At 59.8% G+C, this 20,254-nt stretch overlaps 2 protein-coding genes across 2 annotated transcripts in view; one reads left to right on the top strand and one right to left on the bottom strand.

Moving 5' to 3' along the window:
• Positions 1–20,254, top strand: part of MEGF8 (multiple EGF like domains 8) — a 58,653-nt gene that overhangs the window by 29,090 nt on the left and 9,309 nt on the right. Inside the window, 9 exon segments of the mRNA XM_027617427.2 lie at positions 6–220; positions 2,667–2,874; positions 3,028–3,187; positions 3,515–3,707; positions 4,180–4,350; positions 4,443–4,573; positions 5,087–5,219; positions 6,085–9,182; positions 9,802–9,926. Of these exon segments, the coding sequence (XP_027473228.2) occupies positions 6–220; positions 2,667–2,874; positions 3,028–3,187; positions 3,515–3,707; positions 4,180–4,350; positions 4,443–4,573; positions 5,087–5,219; positions 6,085–7,353 (2,480 nt within the window). The 3' untranslated portion in view covers positions 7,354–9,182; positions 9,802–9,926.
• Positions 12,512–13,741, bottom strand: CNFN (cornifelin). Its single transcript, XM_027617445.2, has 4 exons — positions 13,549–13,741; positions 13,269–13,379; positions 12,740–12,876; positions 12,512–12,650 (listed from the first exon to the last, which is right to left on the bottom strand). Exons 1-4 carry the CDS (start codon positions 13,739–13,741, stop codon positions 12,561–12,563), a joined length of 531 nt encoding a protein of 176 aa, XP_027473246.1. The 3' UTR covers positions 12,512–12,560.

Genomic DNA, 20,254 nt, shown 5'->3' with positions numbered 1-20,254 from the left:
CCCAGGGGAGACCCGCCGCATCCTCTCAGTGCAGCCCACCTACGACTGGACGTGCTTCAGCCACTCTCTGCTGAACGTGTCCCCAATGCCGGTGGAGTCGTCACCCCCGCTCCCCTGCCCCACTCCCTGTCACCTCCTGCCCAACTGCACCTCCTGCCTGGACTCCAAGGGTGCAGACGGGGGCTGGCAACACTGTGTCTGGAGCAGCAGTCTCCAACAGGTACTGCCGGGTGGGGTGTCCGGGGGCCCTCCCCGCCCTGCCCCTGCCCCTCTGTCCTACTTCCTCCTCCGTTTCCCTGGCTCCGGTCCCTCCTTGGTGCTTCCTGTCTCCTTCTCCTTCCCCTTCTTTCCTCCCCCACCAGCACCTCCTCCTTCCCTCCTGGCCTCTCGAGTCTCCCTGTCGTGTCTGCTAGGACCCTGCCACGCCGCCATCTTCCGGACCCTGCAGCCGGGGTCACGGTCCCCCCCATCCTTCCCCCGACTGCTAATGCCATCTCGCCTCTCCCTCCCAAATCTCTGTGCCTGCCTTCTCCGTCCCTTTCTCTGCTTTTGGAACTTCTGGTTGTAAGATACAGAGACCCGCTCGGTTTTATTATATGGAATTGGGGTAGGAAGTCCTGCGGCTCCGTCCTTCTCGGGCCTCAGGGTCTCTAATCTTGGCCGTTCTCTGCGCGTCTCCATCAGCCCCTTTCTCTCGCCTTGATCATCCGGGGTTAGCTCACATTCTCAAGGGCAGACTTTGACTCAGCTGACCGGTGAGATGTCCAGCTGTGGCCTAGTGAGACGTGGCCAGGGAGGGGTAGGAACACGGCATTCAGCTGCGGGCTGGAGAGATGGCTCTCTGTAGGTGTGGTCTGGGCAGGCAATGTGGGTACCAGGGACAGTCCACCCCTTGACTGTCCGGCTCCTGCTTACCCCGTAGAGTCTGGTCCAAAGATGGCTCTGCTTAGCATGATTTGGCCGCCCCCAGTGGCAGCCACAAGCCCTTCGACCCCCAACCCCACCCCAGGGGGAGACAAGAAAGATTCGCCTCCTGCTGTCACATGCAGAAGCAGTGTCGTTCGTTGGGCCGGAGTTCTGGGTCTCTGAGTCCCGGTGATGTCCACTTCTCATTCATCCTTGTGGATGTTCACGAGTGACCACTTGCCATCTCGCAACACATGCACCTACGTGAATCTTTGGTAAAATAGGACCGATAACAACAGACCCAACACCAACAACCCGTTCTCCAATTCTCTGGACACCGACTGAGTGTCTAACAACTCCGTTCACTCCTGACACCGCCCACCTAGCACTGGGGCCAGATCCTACAAAGTTCAAGTCCCACAGGCCTGCCCCCATTTTGAGGCCAGTCACGCCTTCAGACTGCCTGTGCTTCTGACCAACAAACTGTAAATCGGTTTCTACCACCCCCACGGCAGGTTTGATCATTTGCTAGAATGGCTCACAGACCTCGGAGAAACAACTGCTCGCTAGGTACCTGTCAAGATGAGCTAGAATCCCGCTCTCGGGAATTAACATTCCCATATCTCTTCCAAGAGCGCAGGGGATGCAGTTGATGGTGTTGGGCAGCATCACCTGTGGCCACTAGGGAGGTCACAGCAAAAAAAAGCTGTGCAGACTGGGGACTTGGTCTCCCACCTCCCCCCCTCCCAGGTTGCCCCACCATCTGCTAAGGGGTGCACTAAATTTAGATCTGGAAGCCAAGCTCCAGCAGGTCAGCAAGGCTCAGCTCACTGCTGGCCGTAAGCGTCTGTGGGCTCAGAGCTCTGGCCACAGCAGCGAGGGTGTCTATTTCAGGATTGCGTGGTTGCTGAGTGCTGTCAGGCAGCCTGGACTAATCCCTGTCTTCTTAAGGCCCGAACAGTAAATGAAATACTCTGACACCCTGTGGAAAGTTCCCAAGAGTCTGACCCTGACTGCACACCTTGTCTGGGTCCCAGGACGTGCTAAGTGATGACGTGTGAGCTACTGGGCAGCCCCTGACCGCAGACTCCGCTTCCCAGCCTAGCACGGGAGGACCCTGTGGCCCCAGCAGCCAGCTCCATGTTTTACCTAAGTGACAGTGGCTTGCAACCCTGCACCTGTCGCTAGTTTCTGTCCCAACCTGGGATTGTTGCCTCCCTTTGGTTGTGAGAAACAGCCATGCGCGCTAAGCCAGGTGGGGAGACCGACACCGCCAGTCACACCAACACAGTGGTACTTCTTGGAGCCCAGGGTGCAAAGTGCAGCCAGGCCTGGCGACGGAGCCTGGAAAAGCTGCCCTCCGCCCCCCCAGCCCCGCGTGCCATGGGCTTGGGGTATGTGGTCCTCATCGATGCTTCCTTCTGCATCTGCTCTTTTCCTGTCCCTCTGTTCTTTTCATTTGCTGTGATTTGCTCATCCTAACAGCCCCCAAAGCCCTCACCTCCAGAATCTTCCAGTTTCAAGGATGCCCCTAGCCTGACTCCCATTGTGGACTCCCAAGTTACAAATGCTTGACAGGGAGAATGTGATTAACCCCTGCTGGTGTCCACTTTGACCCATCAGCTGTGGCCAGAGAGGGGCGAGAGCTCCGAGGAGGGGGTGCGGTCCGGGAAGACACCCAGAGTATGTTTGATCCTCTTTCTCTGCCTCTCTCTTGCCCACCCCCCCACCTCATTTCCCATCTCCCCTCCCCTGTACAGTGTCTGAGCCCCTCCTACCTGCCCCTGCGATGTATGGCTGGAGGCTGTGGCCGCCTGCTGCGAGGACCCGAGAGCTGCTCCCTGGGCTGTGCTCAGGCTTCCCAGTGTGCCCTGTGCCTGTGGCGCCCCCACTGTGGCTGGTGTGCCTGGGGGGGCCAGGATGGGGGCGGCCGCTGCCTGGAGGGTGGACTCAGCGGTCCCCGTGACGGTGAGCCATGCTCGGGGGTGGGTCTGGCCCAGAGAAGCTGGGGGGCGCTGGGGGGTCTCGGAGGTGGGGCTCAGGAAGGTAGAGCGAGGGCCCCAGGTGGCTGGGCGGCTGCTGCACAGGCACCCGGGGCAGCTCTGCGTGTCCCTGCGCCAGGGCTGACGTGCAGCCGGCCTGGGGCCTCCTGGGCCTTCCTGTCCTGCCCCCCTGAGGACGAGTGTGCAAACGGGCACCACGACTGCAACGAGACGCAGAACTGCCACGACCGGCCGCACGGTTATGAGTGCAGCTGCAAGGCGGGCTACACCATGGACAAGTGAGGCGGCGGGGGCCCAGGCGACTGTGGGGGGGTTGGGGGGGGCTGTGGGAGCAGGGCCGGCACAGGTGTGAGGCGTGCGGTGCATGCAGGAAGGGGTGGAGGGCCAGTGCGTGGAGGGGCAGGGCTCGCCGGGAAGAGGGAGGATGGCAGGCTAAGCCCCTGAGGGAGATGGAGGCTAGACCCCGGAGGCGAAGCATGGGACAGACCAGGGGTGAGCCACGAGTTGAGGGTGGTCTAGTGGGTGGTGGGCTGGCCAGAGCCCTGAGGACCCCGGCCCTGCCCTGACCCTCCACCTCCCCCGCCCCCTGCCCCCCGCCCCTGCAGCGTGACCGGGCTGTGCCGCCCCGTGTGCGCCCAGGGCTGCGTGAACGGCTCGTGTGTGGAACCCGACCACTGCCGCTGCCACTTCGGCTTCGTGGGCCGCAACTGCTCCACCGAGTGTCGCTGCAACCGCCACAGCGAGTGTGCGGGCGTGGGGGCCCGCGACCACTGCTTGCTATGCCGCAACCACACCAAGGTGGGCTGCCCGGGGCCTCCGACGCGCCCCGGGGACAGGCCCTGCCGGCCCTCAGCCCATGCGCCCGCGCCTTGAGCCTCACTCCGAGCCTGGAGGAGCCAGCCCCGGGGGTGTGGGGGGGGGTGGTGTGGGGAGGCTTTGGGGACACTGCCTGGATTCGTGTCAGAGAGGGGCCGCCCCGGAATAGGGGACAGAGTCAGTGCTGGACTAGGGAGGTGGGGCCGTGGAGGAGGACTTCGGGTGGTGCAAGGAAGGGCTTTCTGAGCTCAACACTTTGGGCTGGACGGGCATGAACGCCACCCCCCTCGGCCCGAGTCACCAGAGGTGTGCGAGCGAAGGCAGAGGGCTAAACTGCCCCAAGGCTGGGATGGCCCAAACCAAGAGCGTGAGCCCCTGCCGCCCTCCCGCGGTGCTCCCAGAGGGCCCCTTCTCCCACTCTACCTGCTCTGACCACCCCGTCCCCGGTTTCCAGGGCAGCCACTGTGAGCAGTGTCTCCCCCTGTTCGTGGGTTCAGCCGTGGGGGGCGGGACCTGCCGGCCGTGCCACGCCTTCTGTCGTGGCAACAGCCACGTCTGCGTCTCCAGGAAAGAGCTCGAAATGGCCAGGAAGGAGCCCGAGAAGTACTCGCTGGATCCGGAGGAGGTAGGAGAGGCCACAGGCCAGGACTCCTGGGTCTCGGGGACAAGGGGGCTGGCCCACGCCTCTTTGCGATCACCTCGTCTTTCCTTGGCCAGATTGACAACTGGGTGACCGAGGGGCCCAGTGAAGATGAGGCTGTGTGTGTGAACTGTCAGAATAACAGCTATGGGGACAAATGCGAGAGCTGCCTGCACGGCTACTTCCTCCTGGACGGGAAGTGCACCAAGTGAGAAGCAGGGGGGCCGGGGACCCTAGCCCTGCCCACGGGGAATAGCTCTGGGAGCCACACCCCTCTCCCCGGTTCTCTGCCCTCAGGCAGGAGCGGACAGGATCCCCAGGGAGGCCCCGGGCTGAGGCCGAGCTGGGGGCCATGAGCCAGGCTCAGGTGGGAGACCCCCTCCCTCAGAGGCCGGTGCTGACACGCAGACCACAGAGCGTCTGCCGTGGAGACTAGGGGGCAGAGAGGGAGCTGCTGAGGGGCGAGGCCTTCGGGCGGCCTCCCACCACCCCCCTTCCTTCCCCGAATGCTCAGTAGACTCAGATCATTTGGACCTGGCTTCAAGTCCTAACCTTGCCGCTGACTGGCTCCATGGCTTTGGGCAAATGGCTTGACTCCCTGTGAGCCTCAGTTTCCTCTTCTGTCCTGGAGCTCGGACTCAAGCTCACCTGTGCAGCATCCAGCCTGGACCCCTGTGGGCCAGGGGAGCTCTGTGACCCCTGTCTTCTCCCCCTTCCTCAGATGCCAGTGTAATGGCCATGCAGATACATGTAACGAGCAGGACGGGACGGGCTGCCCGTGTCAGAACAATACGGAGACGGGCACGTGCCAGGGCAGCTCCCCTAGCGACCGTCGGGACTGCTACAGGTACCAGGTACGGCTGGAGAAGTGAGTTCCAGGCCAAGGGCCCCGCACCCCGAGAGGGCCACTCATTCATCCAGCACATGTTTACTGAGCACCTACTGTGTGCTGGGCTGCATGGGAGGCACCGGGACGCAGTGGGCACCAAAATGGGCAGGGTGTTCTGTCCTCGGGAAAGTTGCATTCCGGTGGAGGATCCCAGCAACAAACGAACAAGTAAGTCAGATGCAGAGTATGTTAGTGATCAGCAGTGAGGAGAAAGGAATGGGAATGGTAGATGTGACGACGAGGGAGGGCCTCAGTGGGAAGGTGACGCTTGAGAAACGAACTGATAGAAGTCGGGATACCAGACAAGCAGCCACGGGGTTTGTGGGCGAGTAGAGAGTGATCCAGGCAAGAGGATCAGCCAGTGCAAAGGCCCTGAGGTGGGACGTACCTCATGCAGTCCAGAAACAGCAAGGCTGGCAGGTGAGGCCGGCCTACCCTGTGCTGTGCCTGGGGCTTCAGCAGTCCCATGCGGGAGCCCTGTTTACCGCCTGGGTACAGAGGAAGGATCTCAAGTTCAGCGAGGTTGGCCACATAGGTAGTGAGGAGTAGAGGCAGGTTCGACAGAGCCCTTCATCGCTGCGCCTGAGAGTTCTAGAGGCCTCCACATCAGGGTGGGACAGCAGCGCTGGAGTGTGGGGTCCTGGGGGCCTCCACACTGCTTCGGGGTGAGGGACAGTCACCAGGAAACTGCTGGGGACTGAGGGAGCCTGGGGCAGTGGCTGCTCACCAGTCGGTCCAGAATGTCAGGACTTGGAAGGTGGCCGGGCGCTGAGCTCAGCCCTGACCGCCGCCCCCCCCACCCCCCCCCCACCCCCCCCCGCTCCCCGCAGTGCGCCAAGTGCCGGGAGTCATTCCATGGGAGCCCGCTAGGTGGCCAGCAGTGCTACCGCCTCATCTCCGTGGAGCAGGAGTGCTGCCTCGACCCCACGTCCCAGACCAACTGCTTCCACGAACCCAAGCGCCGGGCTCTGGGCCCTGGCCGCACGGTCCTCTTTGGCGTGCAGCCCAAGTTTACCAATGTGGACATCCGCCTGACGCTGGATGTGACCTTCGGTGCCGTGGACCTCTATGTCTCCACCTCCTACGACACCTTCGTGGTCCGCGTGGCCCCTGACACAGGCGTCCACACCGTGCATATCCAGCCCCCTCCGCCCCCGCCGCCTCCCCCACCCCCTGCTGACGGCGGACCCCGGGGGGCCGGGGACCCAGGGGGACCAGGGGCCGGAAGCGGGCCAGGTGCCCCAGCCGAGCCACGGGTGCGGGAAGTGTGGCCACGCGGCCTGATCACCTACGTGACGGTGACGGAGCCGTCGGCAGTGCTCGTGGTTCGTGGCGTGCGGGACCGCCTGGTCATCACCTACCCGCACGAGCACCATGCTCTCAAGTCCAGCCGCTTCTACCTGCTCCTGCTGGGCGTGGGGGACCCGAGTGGGCCTGGCGCCAACGGCTCGGCCGACTCGCAGGGCCTGCTCTTCTTCCGGCAGGACCAGGCCCACATCGACCTGTTTGTCTTCTTCTCCGTCTTCTTCTCCTGCTTCTTTCTCTTCCTCTCGCTCTGTGTGCTCCTCTGGAAGGCCAAACAGGCCCTGGACCAGCGGCAGGAGCAGCGCCGGCACCTGCAAGAGATGACCAAGATGGCCAGCCGCCCTTTTGCCAAGGTCACCGTCTGCTTCCCGCCCGACCCCGCTACGCCGGCCCCTGCCTGGAAGCCGGCCGGGCTCCCGCCGCCCACCTTCCGCCGTTCCGAACCCTTCTTGGCACCCCTGCTGCTGACCGGGGCCGGCGGGCCCTGGGGACCCGTGGGAGGAGGCTGCTGCCCACCAGCCATCCCCGCCACGACCGCTGGCCTGCGGGCCGGGCCTATCACCCTCGAGCCCACCGAAGATGGCATGGCTGGTGTGGCCACGCTGCTGCTCCAGCTGCCTGGGGGACCCCACGCGCCCAACGGTGCCTGCCTGGGCTCCGCCCTCGTCACGCTGAGACACAGACTGCACGAGTACTGTGGGGGCGGCGGGGGCGCCGGGGGCAGTGGGCACGGGGCTGGCGCAGGCCGGAAGGGACTGTTGAGCCAGGACAATCTCACCAGCATGTCCCTCTGACCCACGGTGGGGTCCTCAGCCACGGCAGCGCAGTGCCCTGGTGACGCCGCCCTGGACTCGGGGCTCCTCCCCCCCTCCCCCGACACCGTGTCCTCAGAGACCTCCGGCTCCCTTTCCCTGGGGCTCCCCAGCCAGGGCACTCGCCCTTCTGCAGCCTACGATTATTTATTGAATACTTAACTCTACGCTGTTGAAGGCACTGGGCAGAGCAGAAAGCGAGACAGACCAGTTCCCTGATCTTGTGGGGCTTCAGTTCGGGTGGAGGGAGACAGTCGGTGCGTGCCAGTGTGTGTGCGCACGCACGCACACACACACACACACACACACACACGTGAGATCGTTTCTGTGAAGGAGAGGTGCCAGGAGGGATCACGGGATGTGGCCATGAGGGACCGCGGGGTAGGGTAAGTTGGGCATTCGGAGAAGCTGGGCCTAAAGATGGAGAGAAGCGGCCGCGGGGAGAACGCTGGGAAGTGGGTCGCAGGCGGTGGGAGCTGCAAGGGCAAGTCCCAGAGGTGGGGACCAGCGTGCTTTATTGGAGGGATCGGAGCGGTGGCCAGTGTGACCCAGACCGAGTGCGAAGAGGAGGCGAGGTTGGGGACCAGGCAGGGGTGGCATCACCCGGGGCCGTGCGGGCCCCAGATAGGGTTTTGAGTTTTATTCTCAGGGCAATGGGAATCCGTGGGACAGTTGTATGAGGGCGAATGACAGGATCCGACGTACCTATTCAAGAGATCCCTCAGCTGTGGTGTGGAGAATGGGTCGGAGGGGACAAGAGATGACAGTGGGCTGGACTAGGGTGGTGGCGGGGAAGGGGTGTGTCAGGGACAGGTGCAGGATGTGTGTGGATGTTGGGGCGGGGGAGAGGGGAATCCAGGATGACCTCGACTTTGTAGCTCAAAACTATGGGCAGACGGCGGGGTCGTCTATTACAGTGGGGCAGCCTGGGGCTTGTGGGGACGATCCGAAGGCCAGTCTGAGATGCCCTGTTCAGTCAGGCCCAGCCAGGGAGACAGACCGCTCTGCGTATTTCAGTGGAAGGAACCGAGTGCGGGGGATTGGCTGTTCTGGTCTGCCCATCAGAGGTGGGACGGTGAGGTAGCAGCCACCACCTTGGACTTCGGAGCTCCTGTCCCCCTCGAGGACCGCCCCCATCCTAGCCATCTTGAACTTGGGACTCGTTTTTGCAAGACTCCATCCCCCAGCTGCGGGTTTGGACCTTGAGCTGAGCCCCGCCTCTTCTCTGCTGGGGGCCTCAGTCTAGGAGGCTGAAAGAGGGACAGCGCCTGAAGCAGCAAATAAAGAGTGTGGGGAAGGCCGGTGTCTGAGCTCCGTGTGCATGCAGGAGATGGGGTGCCTTGTTTCTCGGAACAGCACCCGAGTGTGGATAAATCCAATTGGTGCGCTTACCTTGGTGGCCCCTTGGAGCCGCGTGGCTGGGCCTGGCTCTGCCCTGCCTCTCCTTTGCAGGGGTGGGATGGTGCTGCTTGTTCGTCCCTAGAAAGGACGGACCTAGGGGAGGTGAGGGCTCGGAGGCCTCTGGCCCTTCCTCAGATCCCTGTTGCAGGGAGACCCATTTGTCTCAGGAGGTAAAACAGACTCCCTTGGTCCCAGGCTTGGGTTTTATTCTGCCCTCAGAAGAGTTGAGGCAGCAGAGAGACCAAGATGCCCCAACATGATGAGTTTCCTCAAATCTGAGAAGGCTCTCACGGCCCGAACGGGGAGCATCTCGGGAGCCTGCCAGGCCCACAGGGCAAGCAAGAGCATGGCGCGGGTGGTGGAAATGTGCCCTCAGTCGGCCTTGTGCAGCGTGGGAGTCCGGCTGAGAGGTAAGCAACATGCCTTCCAGTTCAGCCAGCCTGGGGGCAAGGCTGGTGGCTTCATCTGGTGGTTAGCCAAAGACACTGCAGTGAGGTGCACTTAGGGGGTGGTTGCGTCTGCAATGTGGTCCACGAAAATCATAGTATTTCCAGATTTATGGGCAATGCAAAGGATTTTCAGGGATGACTCTGCCCACACAGGAGTTCTGCCTTGATGAGCTGTTGGTAGGACCTAACCTCCACGACGTGACTGTGAACTTGTATTTGCTGAGTACCCGTGTTAGACAGTTCTCCTGGCCACGTTCCAGCCCAACAACCGTATGAGGGGGGTAACTAATCCCGGTGTGCAGATGAGAAGACCGAAGTTCATAGACATCATTCAGCTGTTCAGGGACAGCTGCCCCGTGACTCAAATCCACATGCCTGACCACCAGGCCCTCTTGCCCCCTGAGGAGGGAGGCCCCGGGAATAAGGAGGGGACAAGGCCACAGAGAGAGCAAAAGGGACATCGTGCAGGTTCTTCCTTAGCCCACCTAGCTGAGCGCTGTCCCAGCACAGAGCGGGCACTAGGGGCAGGTGTTTGAAATACCCCGTTTCTGCCAGGGGTAAGGCATAATTTCGCACCCAGGAAGCTCGCCAGAAGCAGGCATGCTGCCTCGGGGAGTCCCAGGCCAGTGGAGCGGTCATCCTGCACCACCAGGAAGGAGCTAAGGTGGTCCTTCGAGATTCGTCTGCGTTCTGATCAGACTTTTGGTAAGGTCTCTTTCCCGCCACCAGCCTGTGACTGTGCCTTCTGGGGCAGAGCATTTGCACTGTGACTGGACCCTGTCCCTGGGACACAGAACCGCCCTCTCCAGCTGCTGTGCATACCGCGCGGATGCCCCTGTACGAATGCCCTATAGCACGTGTCCTCTGTCCCTCCACGTTAGCCCCTCAGCGGGCACCTCGCCACCTCGCCCTGAGGTGTATATTCATCCACATACATGAATGCAAGAGGCTCCCCAGGAGCATGAGAGAAAGCCTGAGCGTGGGAGCCTGAAGGTCTGGATTCAGGGGTCTGTGTATGGCCATCAGTGCCCTAAGGACTTCGGGAAAAGGGGTGGGGGGGCGGATTTCACCAAGGGCCTACAGCATTCCAGGTAGTGAGTGCTGGGTGCTTGGTGTGTCTTTTACTCTTCCCAACATCAATGCTGAGAGGTACAGGTTGGTGCCCCCGTTTTGCAGATTTGGAAACTAAGCCCCTTGCCTAAGGACCCAGGGCAGATTAACAGCCCAGATTCTGATGCAAGCCTGTCTGTCCTTTGCCCCCTCCCCCAATTACCTCTAAAATAATGTCCCTTTTCTGCGTCCATGGCTCCCACCTGTGATCACTCCTCTCCGCCTGCAATGGGCTCCACACTGTTCTAGGAGTTGGGGACACAGCTGTGAATGAGGTCCCTGCCCTCATGGAGCTGACAAGCCAGCGGGGAGCCAGATAATGAATAAGCAAACGATGTGGTATGTTGATATATGGCCAGAAAAACAAGGTGTTGAAGGAGGGGAAGGGGGGTCAGTACTCGCTATGGAAGATAAGGTAGAAGGGAAGGCCTCTCTCTTCAGATGGCGTGTGAGCAGAAGTGAAGGAATGAGCCGTAGGGACATGTGAGGGAAGAGAATTCCAAGTTGGGGGAACGGCTAGTGCAAAGGCCCTGCGGTGGGAGCATGGCTAGCATTGGAGAAACAACCAGGAGACTCGTAGGAGGGAATAAGGAGGAGAGAAGGGCACAGAGGAAGCAGGAAGCAGATGGTGCAGGTCCTTGGGCCACAGTGAGGGCTCTGGCTTGAACTCTATGCAGGAAGAGCCATGAGAAGGTTCTGAGGGCAGGAGGGGTGCGACCTAACTCAGGTGTTCACAGGGCTTCTCTGTGGGAGGAAACTAAAGAGGTGGAGTTAGGGCGCAGAGCCCAGTGAGGAGCCACTGCATTAGTCTAGGCTGAAGAGGAGGGTGGCTGGAACAAGGTGGGGGCAGTGGAGTAGGGAGAAGTGAGGTTCTGGATATATTCTGAAAGTAGAACCAATGGAACTTGTTGACAGGTTGGGACATAGGGTAATAAAGTGACTGAGCAGCTGGAAAGATGGGGTTTGCTATTTCCTGAGAGGGGGAGCCTGGGAGAAGCAGGTTGTGGGTGGGGAATCCGGAGTTAGGTTTTATTTATTTATTTATTTGAGAGAGAGAGAGAGAGAGAGAGAGTACTTGCGGGGTGGGGGAAGGAGAGAGAATCTCAAGCAGGTTTCATGCCCAGCAGGGAGCCCAACGTGGGCTCTCTGAGATCCTGAGATCATGACCTGAGCCAAAATCAAGAGTCGAACGCTGAACCAACTGAGCCACAGAGGCACCCCTGGATGCCTTTAAAACCCAGGTTTTAAATTTGAGATGCCCGTTAGATACTCCAAGTAAAGATGTCACTTGATGGTTGGATACACAGATGGAGAGAGAGAGCGAGAATAACAGCAAATAATACAAATAACAGAATAGTGTAGTGTTATTATACATAATAATATTAACAAGTTTATTAAGCTCACTCTTTGGTCTTTCCATCTGTTCTGTCTCTTGCTCACACAGTAGCCATATGACATATTAGGGATTATCCTCGGAGGAGGAGACAGGCCGAGAGAGGCTTATTAATTGACTAAGATAACACGCCTAGTAAGTGGCAAGAGTTGAGATCAGATCCTTGGTCTGCCCAGTTCTGAGACCAGATTTTCTTAATCTGCTAGTCGCTTTTGCAATAAAGAGAACTGGGTGATCCTTAAGGATTAGTTTCAGCTCCAGGGAGCCTTGAACCTGGCAGTTCTCTGCTTTGGAGATAAAGGACCCCCTCCCCCCAAACCTGTTAGGAATGTGTGTAGGCCAAGAGTCCATAGGTATTGACTTAGTAGGGGTGGGGGACAGGCTCTCCTAAATTTTTTTCTGGAGCTTTTTCTGGTTTTGCTTATTTTCAGGATCCTGGCAGAACTTTGGTTGGGCAGTTTAAGGGGTTAGTGGTTTCACTCTGTTAATGAGGGACCCGCTGGTTTAGCGAGGTAAGAGACTTGCCAATGTCATACACAGCAGGCTGGGGTCAAGGCTCTGACCCTGGCATCCTTCCACACCTAGACATCTTCCCTGTGTCCCCACACCCCTCACCAAACCTCCTTCTCCACCCAGATTCCTTCCCTGGGACAAAAAGAATGCAGGCGGAGTTGGTTTTCAGGTTTTTATTGTGGGCGTATTTCTGGTAGCGGGATAGCGCGGAGGGGCAGGCCCTCCCACGAGGCGGCAGAGGGGGCCGAGGGGGCCGAGGGGGCCGAGGGGGCCGAGGGGGCCGGGCGTGACAGGTGGAAAAGGAGGAGACGCGGGGAGCTGTTTTACTCCCGGATCTTCAATTCCCGCGCCATCTGACAGAGGGCGCAGGGCAAACAAAAGGTGAGGGCCGCCCAGTCGTGCCCGACGGAGCCCTAGAGGGTGGGGGAGAGAGAGTCAGGAGCCCCGCCATGGGTCCCCCTAGGAGGTCCATCCCCACCCGGGCCCCGCGACCCGCACGCACCTGGATGTGATAGCGCTCCCGCATGCCGGTGCGCAGGGAGTGCAGGCCTCCGGGCAGGTAGGGCGCGCAACAGCACTCCCCGAAGTCGTCGGAGATGCGGCAGGCGAGGCACAGGGGGGCGAAAGTGCCGCACAGACCTGGGGGCGGGCGCGGGGCAGTCAGAGCGGGGCCCACCGGGCGCCCCGGGCCGGCTCCGCCTCGGGGAGAGGCGAGGCCGGTGCTCCGCGGCGCCCAGTCGAGGGTCCCGGAGGGAATGAAGGGTCCCAGCGGCGGGTGGTTTAGGAAGCTGGGAGATAGGGTTTTGGAGGGGGAGCTGGGGCCACAACGGGGAAAGTTGAAGGTGCAAGGGACGGGGAGGTTGAGGGTCGCAGGGGAAGTTGGAAGAGGTGACGTCAGGATCCTGGGGAGTGTTGGAGGTGGGAGGAAGGGGTGAGGGTTAGAGTGTGGGAATTCGGGGTCTAAGGAAGGGAGGGGGCGTGGGGTGCTTGGGGCCTGGCCCCGCCCCCCGGAGGGAGCCGCCGGCACTCACAGACGGGCATGTCGTTGCAGCAGTCCGTGAGTCCCGTGTGCCAGTCGCTGAGCTGGGTCTGGTAGCAGCTGCTAGCGCACTGGGGCTGACTGGTCACTGGGTAGGACATGGCTGCGAAGGTGGTGGGCCAGGGTCAGCGGGCAGCCCGACAGCCCCTCCCGGACACCGCATCCCTGCCGCCCCTTCCTCTGCCGGGCAGTCTGGGCGGGGCCACCAGGCCGCCCACGGAGGGGACACACCACTGCGCCCCTCTTCCTGTCCGCCACGTTTGGGCACTGACACCCCAGTCTGTCCCCATCGCCACTGCCTCCTGCACATCTGGTTGGGCTGTGGGTGGGGAACTCCTGCAAGTCTGGGCTAGGGTGGGTGCCACATCCGGGCGGGGCGAGATGTGCGCCGCCTCCTCCTCGTCTGGGCCTGGGGAGCCGGGTTCCCGCATTTCCAGGGGCCTCTGGGGTGCAATCAGGCGCCATCTGTCTTCGAGGCCAGGGTGCCCAGGGGAGGGAAGCGGCCAGGTTCCAGGGCCTGCAAGGGTTCCAGTGATCCCACCTTTGCCTTTCACGTTGTCGTGCATCTCAAACTGCATCTTGCTGGCCCTGAGGAGGTGGCGGTGTTGGGGACGGCAGAAGTGGCCGCGGTGACAGTGGCTGAGTCTGTCCAAAGGATGCTGGATACTGGGGGAGGGGCGGGCAAGGAGCAGGGGCACTGGGGGCTGGGTTCTCAGGGGGAAGGGCACTGGGGAGAAAGAGGCCAAGTCAGCCTGCCAGCTGGGAGAAACATGGAGTAGGGATGTACGGGGTGGGGGCGAGAAACTCGCCCGTCTCTGTACGGCTGCCGGACAGACCCCACAGGACCTTCCTCATACCAGAGGTAGAGCTGGAGACAGAGACCAGGGGACAGAGACAGGCGGAGTCAGAGACAAGTGGAGAAAGAGATCAGAGCCAGGTGCCCATAGCAATGCCACCAGTAACACTCACACCTGCCCAGCGCTTTGACTTCTCTGCAAGCCCATTTCGCAGATGGAACACCGAGGCTCAGAGAGGTGAAGAGAAATGCCCCACATCCGACGGCCCAGGCCAAGGGGGTTAGTAGAGGCCGTGCTGGGCCCCAGGACTTCCAGATTCAACCCAGCGCCACTGAGGTTGAGAAGGTGGACACGGAGGGCATTGAGAAAGACAGAAGTGTCCACCGAGACAGTCAGAGATATGCAAGGGACAGAGATGTCAGTGGAGTGGGGGTGGGGGGGGAGGACACAGTGAAGAGGCTGTGGGCAGATGCTCCTACCTGCAGGAGACAGCAATGGCGATGATGCAGACAGGTGTGGGTGAGCCGGGCACTGTGTTCTGTCTCTGGCCAGGAGCTGCTTATATTGGGGCGGGCCACACAGCCCTGGGCGGGGCTCTGACGGAGGTGCCCAGGGAGCCCAGCCGGTCTGGCTGACCCTCTTCCCCCCACAGGAACTTCCCCTCCCCGGCTCTCCATCCCCCATCCCCCCTTTTCCCCTCCAGCTCTTGTGGGACCAAGGAAATCAGGGAGGGGGCCAGGGATGCGGAGCTGGGAGGGGAGACAGAAAGGGGAGCAGGCAGAGAGAGACAGGGGGTGAGGGGAGAGAAGGCAGAGGGGAGGCGCGAGGGGCGCAGCTGGGCTACAGTGCAGAGACCCAAAGAGAGGGACAACAGAGAGACGGGGGAGGGAACGGGGGACACAGAGACAGAAGGGGAGAGGCCCAGATGGGAGAGAGAAGGGGATTCAGAGAGGTGGACAGAGACGAAGACATAGAGAGATGGAGAGATGCCGAGACAGAGAGGGACAAAGATCTGGGGGAGAAACAGCAGAGAGAGGAGCCAGATTCAGAGAAGAGACACAGAGGTGGAAAGTGGAGAGGCAGGGAGGTGGAGGAAGGAATGGGGGGTGCAGGAGAGTGCAGTGGGGGCTCCCCTGTGAGGGCCTCTCCTGTCCCCCTGAGTGAGGCTCCCACTTCCCTGGAAGAGGGGGCACTGTCCTCCCATCTGGGGCCACCAGGCACATGGGGGGCAGTGTGTTTTGGGGGTGACTCATGCTGGCAACCAAAGTAACTCAACTCACTCGACCTTCAAACTGGGAAGGGAGGAGGCTGGGAACCAAGAAGTGTGGTTCTGGTAGGAGATGGATGTGGCCCAGGACTGGGGGTGGGGGGCAACAGAGCAGATTGGGGGCACGGGGGCCGGACTCCTGGATCTGAGGGAGGAGGGGCTGGGGCTTCATCTGAGCCCTTAACAGAGGAGGGAGAGGGGCTCAGATTCTGGCTGGGGGTGTAGACTCTTGGGTTAGGCTAGGCTGCACCCCTGAGTGTGCAGGGGTCCTGGGATTTTTGACTGCTGGGCTCCTGAGGGGTGAAAGAGCGAGGGGCCTGGAGGCCTGAGTCACCAAAGTCTGCCCCCAACAGGCCTGGCAGGGTTGGAAGTGACTCAGTGAGGGAAGCAGCATTAGAGTCGGGTGGGGTTTCCAGCCCGGGTGTCACCCCAAAAATGTAGGAGGCGCTGGAAAATTGGGGTGTTACCTGCAGAGAAGGTAGTGGTGTCACCCCACTGGGAATGGGTATGGGGTGATGGCAGGTGGATCACCCTGTCCGCCTGGGACCCCAGCTTTTCCCTCACCTCCCAATCCAACCCACACCAGGACCCAAGCCTTGGTCTCCCAGCACCACCCAGATGGCTCGCTGTCCTTGTCCCCAGACTGATGGGTGGCACTCAGCGTTTTGCTGGCGCCTGTCCATTACTTGGTCCAGGAGCCTGAATGTCTAGGAACATCTTCTCTCCACTTCTGGTCTAGTGTCCCTGTGCCCCCATCTCTGCATCTTTGCCTCGCCAGCTCTGTATCTCTTTCCTGATGTGTTTCCAAGCTGCTCTGGTTCTCTGTCCCCCCATCTCTGAGTCTCTGTTCCCTCAAGCTGTGTGTCTCCTGCCCTCGTCCCGGGGTCTCTGCCTCCCATCCCCGCATCTCCATCTCCAGGCCTCCGCATGGAGGCAGCCCCAGGGCCCCATCCCCCAGCTGGCCGGACCGTGATCTGCAGGTGACTCAGGGTCAGTCATCTGTGAGGACCCCAGGGCTTCCAGGATGACAACCCGAGTTGTCCTCAGGTTTCCTCTCCCCATTCTGACACCGCCTGGGGGTGCAATTAGACAGCAACTCATGTAGATGAGGAAAGCGGGTGGGGAAGCTGTGAGGTGGCCTGCTTCGGGGCGAGGGGGAGGGCCGGAGCAGGAAGAGCAGGGGCCTGGGGGCTGACCAGTGGCCATGGCTGTCCCGGGGCACCTGGCATCCATCCCCTCAACAGGGTTGCCAGATAAAATATAGGATGCCCAGTTAAATGTAAATTTCAGGTAAACAACAACTACAACAACAACAACACTGTTTTTGGCGTAAGTATGTTCCATGCCATCTTGGGGATATACTTATACTAAAAGAGGTATCTGTTGTTCATCTGAAATTCACCTTTAACTGGGTGTCCTGTATTTTTATCTGCTAACTCTGGAACCCTGCCTTTAAAGACAGAGGAGAGGAATCCAAGTCCCTGGCCCCTCTTTTTCCAGAACCCAGGATCCCAGGCCTCCCGCTCTTCTTCCTCAGGACCTAAGAGTCCAGGTCCAGATCCCCGTCCTCCTCTCTCCTAGAATCCATGACTGGGCGGGGGCACTCAGCTCCTATTCCCTCAGCACCCAGGAGTTCAGGCTCCCAGCCCCTTTCTCTCCAGAATCCAAGCGTCCAAGTCAGGTCTGGGTCCAGTTGCCCAATGAGGGTTTCATAAGGCGGGTGGTGCCATCCGTGGCCCTCGTGGAACCGGTCAGGCAGAGCGGACAAGTGAGGTTGCCCCCTCTTCCCATCCTGAGCCTGCTGCTTCCTCGAGGGCCAGCCCAGTGGGGCTGGGAGCAGAACAGGAGCTCAGTGGCGTTCTGGGTGGGACACCGAGTCTGGGTTTGGGTGTGGTGTGTCTCTGCGTGTGGTGTGTGCGTCTCTCTCTGGGTGCTGTGTGTCCCTGTGGGGGTTGTCCCCACATCTCTGTGTGTTCTGGGGTGTGACATGTGAGGGGGTCTTTTCTATTTGTGTGTCTATATTGCCTTTCTGAGAGTCTACCCACTGTGCATCTCCCCGCTCCTCCCCCGCTGTGCATCTCGTTCAGGTGTGGTCGGTTGTCATGGTTCTAGAACTCTGACTGGATTAAGGGAGGAGTGATTTACTGAATAGGAGCCTCGTGTGATGGGTTCCAGAGCCAGAAAACCTGGGTTCAAATTCTCATGGCCTCTTCCTGGCCCTGAAAACTTCGGCCAATCACTAAGCTTGCCTGGACCTTGGTGTGTCCGTCTTCAAACTGAGTGGTGGCAAATAGAGTGGTTGTGAGGATTCGACGAGTTAGTTCATGGGAAGGGCTTAGAACTGTGCCTGGCACTCAGAAACGTTTTGTGTTTCTGCGGGTGATGACAGCAAGGTGCTGTTCTAGTTGCTGGAGATACAGTTGAGAATGAAACCAAGTCTTCTCGTGGTCCTGGCTGGGTTTGAATGAGTGGCCTGCCTGTGGCTGGGCATATAATTGCATACCTGGGGTGTCTGATTTGCATGTGGAATAGGATATTTCTGTGTGTGTTGTCAGTAAGGGCGATTGTGTGATTGTGTGCTGATGTTTATGTTTGTGTTTGTGGGTGACTGCGCGTGGTGCATGTGATTCTCTGATTGTGTGGGTGCAAATGAAGATCCCACTAAGCAGGTATCGAGGGCATGTGTTTGGTGTGATCTTGCATTTCTGACTCCGAGATGCCAGGGGTGTGTCTGTATTTGGGGTCTTGAGAACCCCTCTCTCAGCTCCTCCTTTTCATGTCCCACAGGTGACCCTGGGAGGGTGACTTCTCCCAAAATGATCCTCAGTTTCTTCCCCTCCTCCCTCTTCCTTTTCTTCCTTTTTATAAGACTTATTTATTTATTTGAGCAGGGAAGGGGCCGAGGGAGAGGGAGAGAATCTCAAGTAGACTCCCAGCTGAGCACAGAGCCTGACACAGGGCTTGATCCCAGGACCCCGAGATCATGACCCAAGCCGAAATCAAGAGTTGGAGGTTCAACCGACTGAGCCACCCAGGTTCCCCAAAGCCTCAGTTTCTTCTTATTGGGGATAGGGGGCCCTGTGTCCTCGGATGAAACACCTGTGTGAAAGGGAAGGTGGGAGGAGATGGGCGAGGCGAGGGAGAGGCTGAGAAACACGATGCGGACACAGAGAGATGGTCAGGATCGGGACAGAGGAATAGCTGCCCAGAGAGGTTTGTCCATCCATTCGGTACGCATTTGCTGAGCTCCTGCGATGTGCCGGGACCTCTGGTGGGCATTGTTTCAAGGTGTGGGGGAAAGCAGAGAGGCCCAGAGAGATGCCCCAGGGTGGCCCACTCATCTCCACGGTGGGACTTAGTGACAGTTCTGAGTGATGGAGGTGCAGTGGTGGAGAGGGACAGAGAAGACCCTGCCCCTCCCCAGTCCTTCCTGAGGCCCAGTCTGTCCAGATGAAAGAACAGAGGCCATGGGGGAAAGGCCCCTCCCAGGCTGGGGGCACCCCCATGAATCATTTTCTTATCATCTCCTAATAGGATAATGACATGCCTGCCCCCTCCTAATCACTATTTTTGACCCCAACCGGGTCCAACGCCCATAGTGAGAAGGGTTGGACAAGTCTGGTATTTGGAAATCAGCAGAGGAGATACTTGAAAGCCCCAGTCCTAGGTCCTTCCGACCCCAGGACCCAGGAGTCCTAGGCCCCAGCGCCCTACCCCACCCCACGAGTCCCCGCTTGCAGCCCCTCTCTTTTGTTTGCTGTCTACCTTTTCTAACCTCCCTGGGCCTGTCTTTATCTCTTTGCCTGTTTATCTCCATCTGTGTTTTGTGTCTCTCCTGTCTCTTCACATCTGCCTCTTGATTCTTCCTCACTGGGCATCAATTTTCTCACTTGTAAAACGGGGATTATAATAATCTGATCTCTTAGAACTGTAATGAGGAAGACATGCGATAATTATGTGAGATGCTTCGCATAGAACCGGGGCCACAGTCCACGCCATACAAGAGAGAGCTCTCTTATAATTATTGTTTTTACTATTTTAATCTCTCTTGGTATCAATGTTTTTCTCTTTGTCTCCATGTGAGTTTCAAGTCTCCTCCCGCTCTGGGTTCCCCTGGCAGACAGCACCCTGGCTTCCCTTTCCGGGGAAGTGGAAAGGGCACACCGAGGCCAGAGCTTCCCCTAAGCCTCCTCCTCTTCATTTCTATTCTAAGCCCCACCTCGCGGGACCCAGAACTCTTGCCTGGGGACAAGGCCTGGCTCCAATCCCATAAATAGCCACATAAAATCTGAAACCTCAAATCCGTCATCCCGGGGCAGGCCAGAGACTCTTGGGAGTCCCCGTCCCTACACCCCGACCTTTCAGGTTCCCAGCTTCCTCCTTCCTCAAGATCCAACCATTCAGATGCTCCTCAGATCCTGAAGTCTAGGTTCCTCTGTTCCTCCTCCCTCAGATCCCCAGCCCCTCCTCCCTCAGGACCACGGAGTCCAGACTTCTCAAGTCCCCATCATCCCTTAGGACCCAAGGATGAGGCCAGCGAGCAGCGCGAGCGGCTAGACCCCACTTTCGAGGCGCTGCTGCAATCCACCACGCCCTCGGCTACCACCCCTTTGCGTTTTTCCAGAGGCGGGCCTGAACCGGGAGCGCAACTCCGGAGGCTGGCTGTGATAAGCTACCCATGACGTCAGTCACTATCTTCCAGCCAATAGACGCTCCGCCTCCTATCGCCCTGGACCACTTGGGGCACGTTTCCCTGGTAGGCGGAGCCCACGGTCTAAGTCGGGCAGCGATAGGCTCTGGAAGACGCCAGTCTCCGCTAGTCTCTGCCAGGCAGCCAATAGGCCGGGCACCTGCGGGGTGGGAATCCCGCGGCGCCCCGCAGAGGCTGGAGCGGCCGGTGAGGGAAACAGGTTC

Source organism: Zalophus californianus, chromosome 17 (assembly GCF_009762305.2).
Source record: "Zalophus californianus isolate mZalCal1 chromosome 17, mZalCal1.pri.v2, whole genome shotgun sequence".
Lineage (NCBI taxonomy): Eukaryota > Metazoa > Chordata > Mammalia > Carnivora > Otariidae > Zalophus > Zalophus californianus.
The sequence above is the reverse complement of the archived record's forward strand: the minus strand, read 5'-3'. Positions and strand labels throughout refer to the sequence as shown.

Coding starts and splice junctions, on each gene's coding strand:
- CNFN (XM_027617445.2), bottom strand. CDS start 13,741: ATGGCGCCTGATTGCACCCCAGAGGCCCCTGGAAATGCGGGAACCCGG. Junction 13,380..13,548: donor CGATGGGGACAGACTGGGGT/GTCAGTGCCCAA, acceptor CCACCTTCGCAG/CCATGTCCTACCCAGTGACC. Junction 12,651..12,739: donor GGGAGCGCTATCACATCCAG/GTGCGTGCGGGT, acceptor CCCACCCTCTAG/GGCTCCGTCGGGCACGACTG.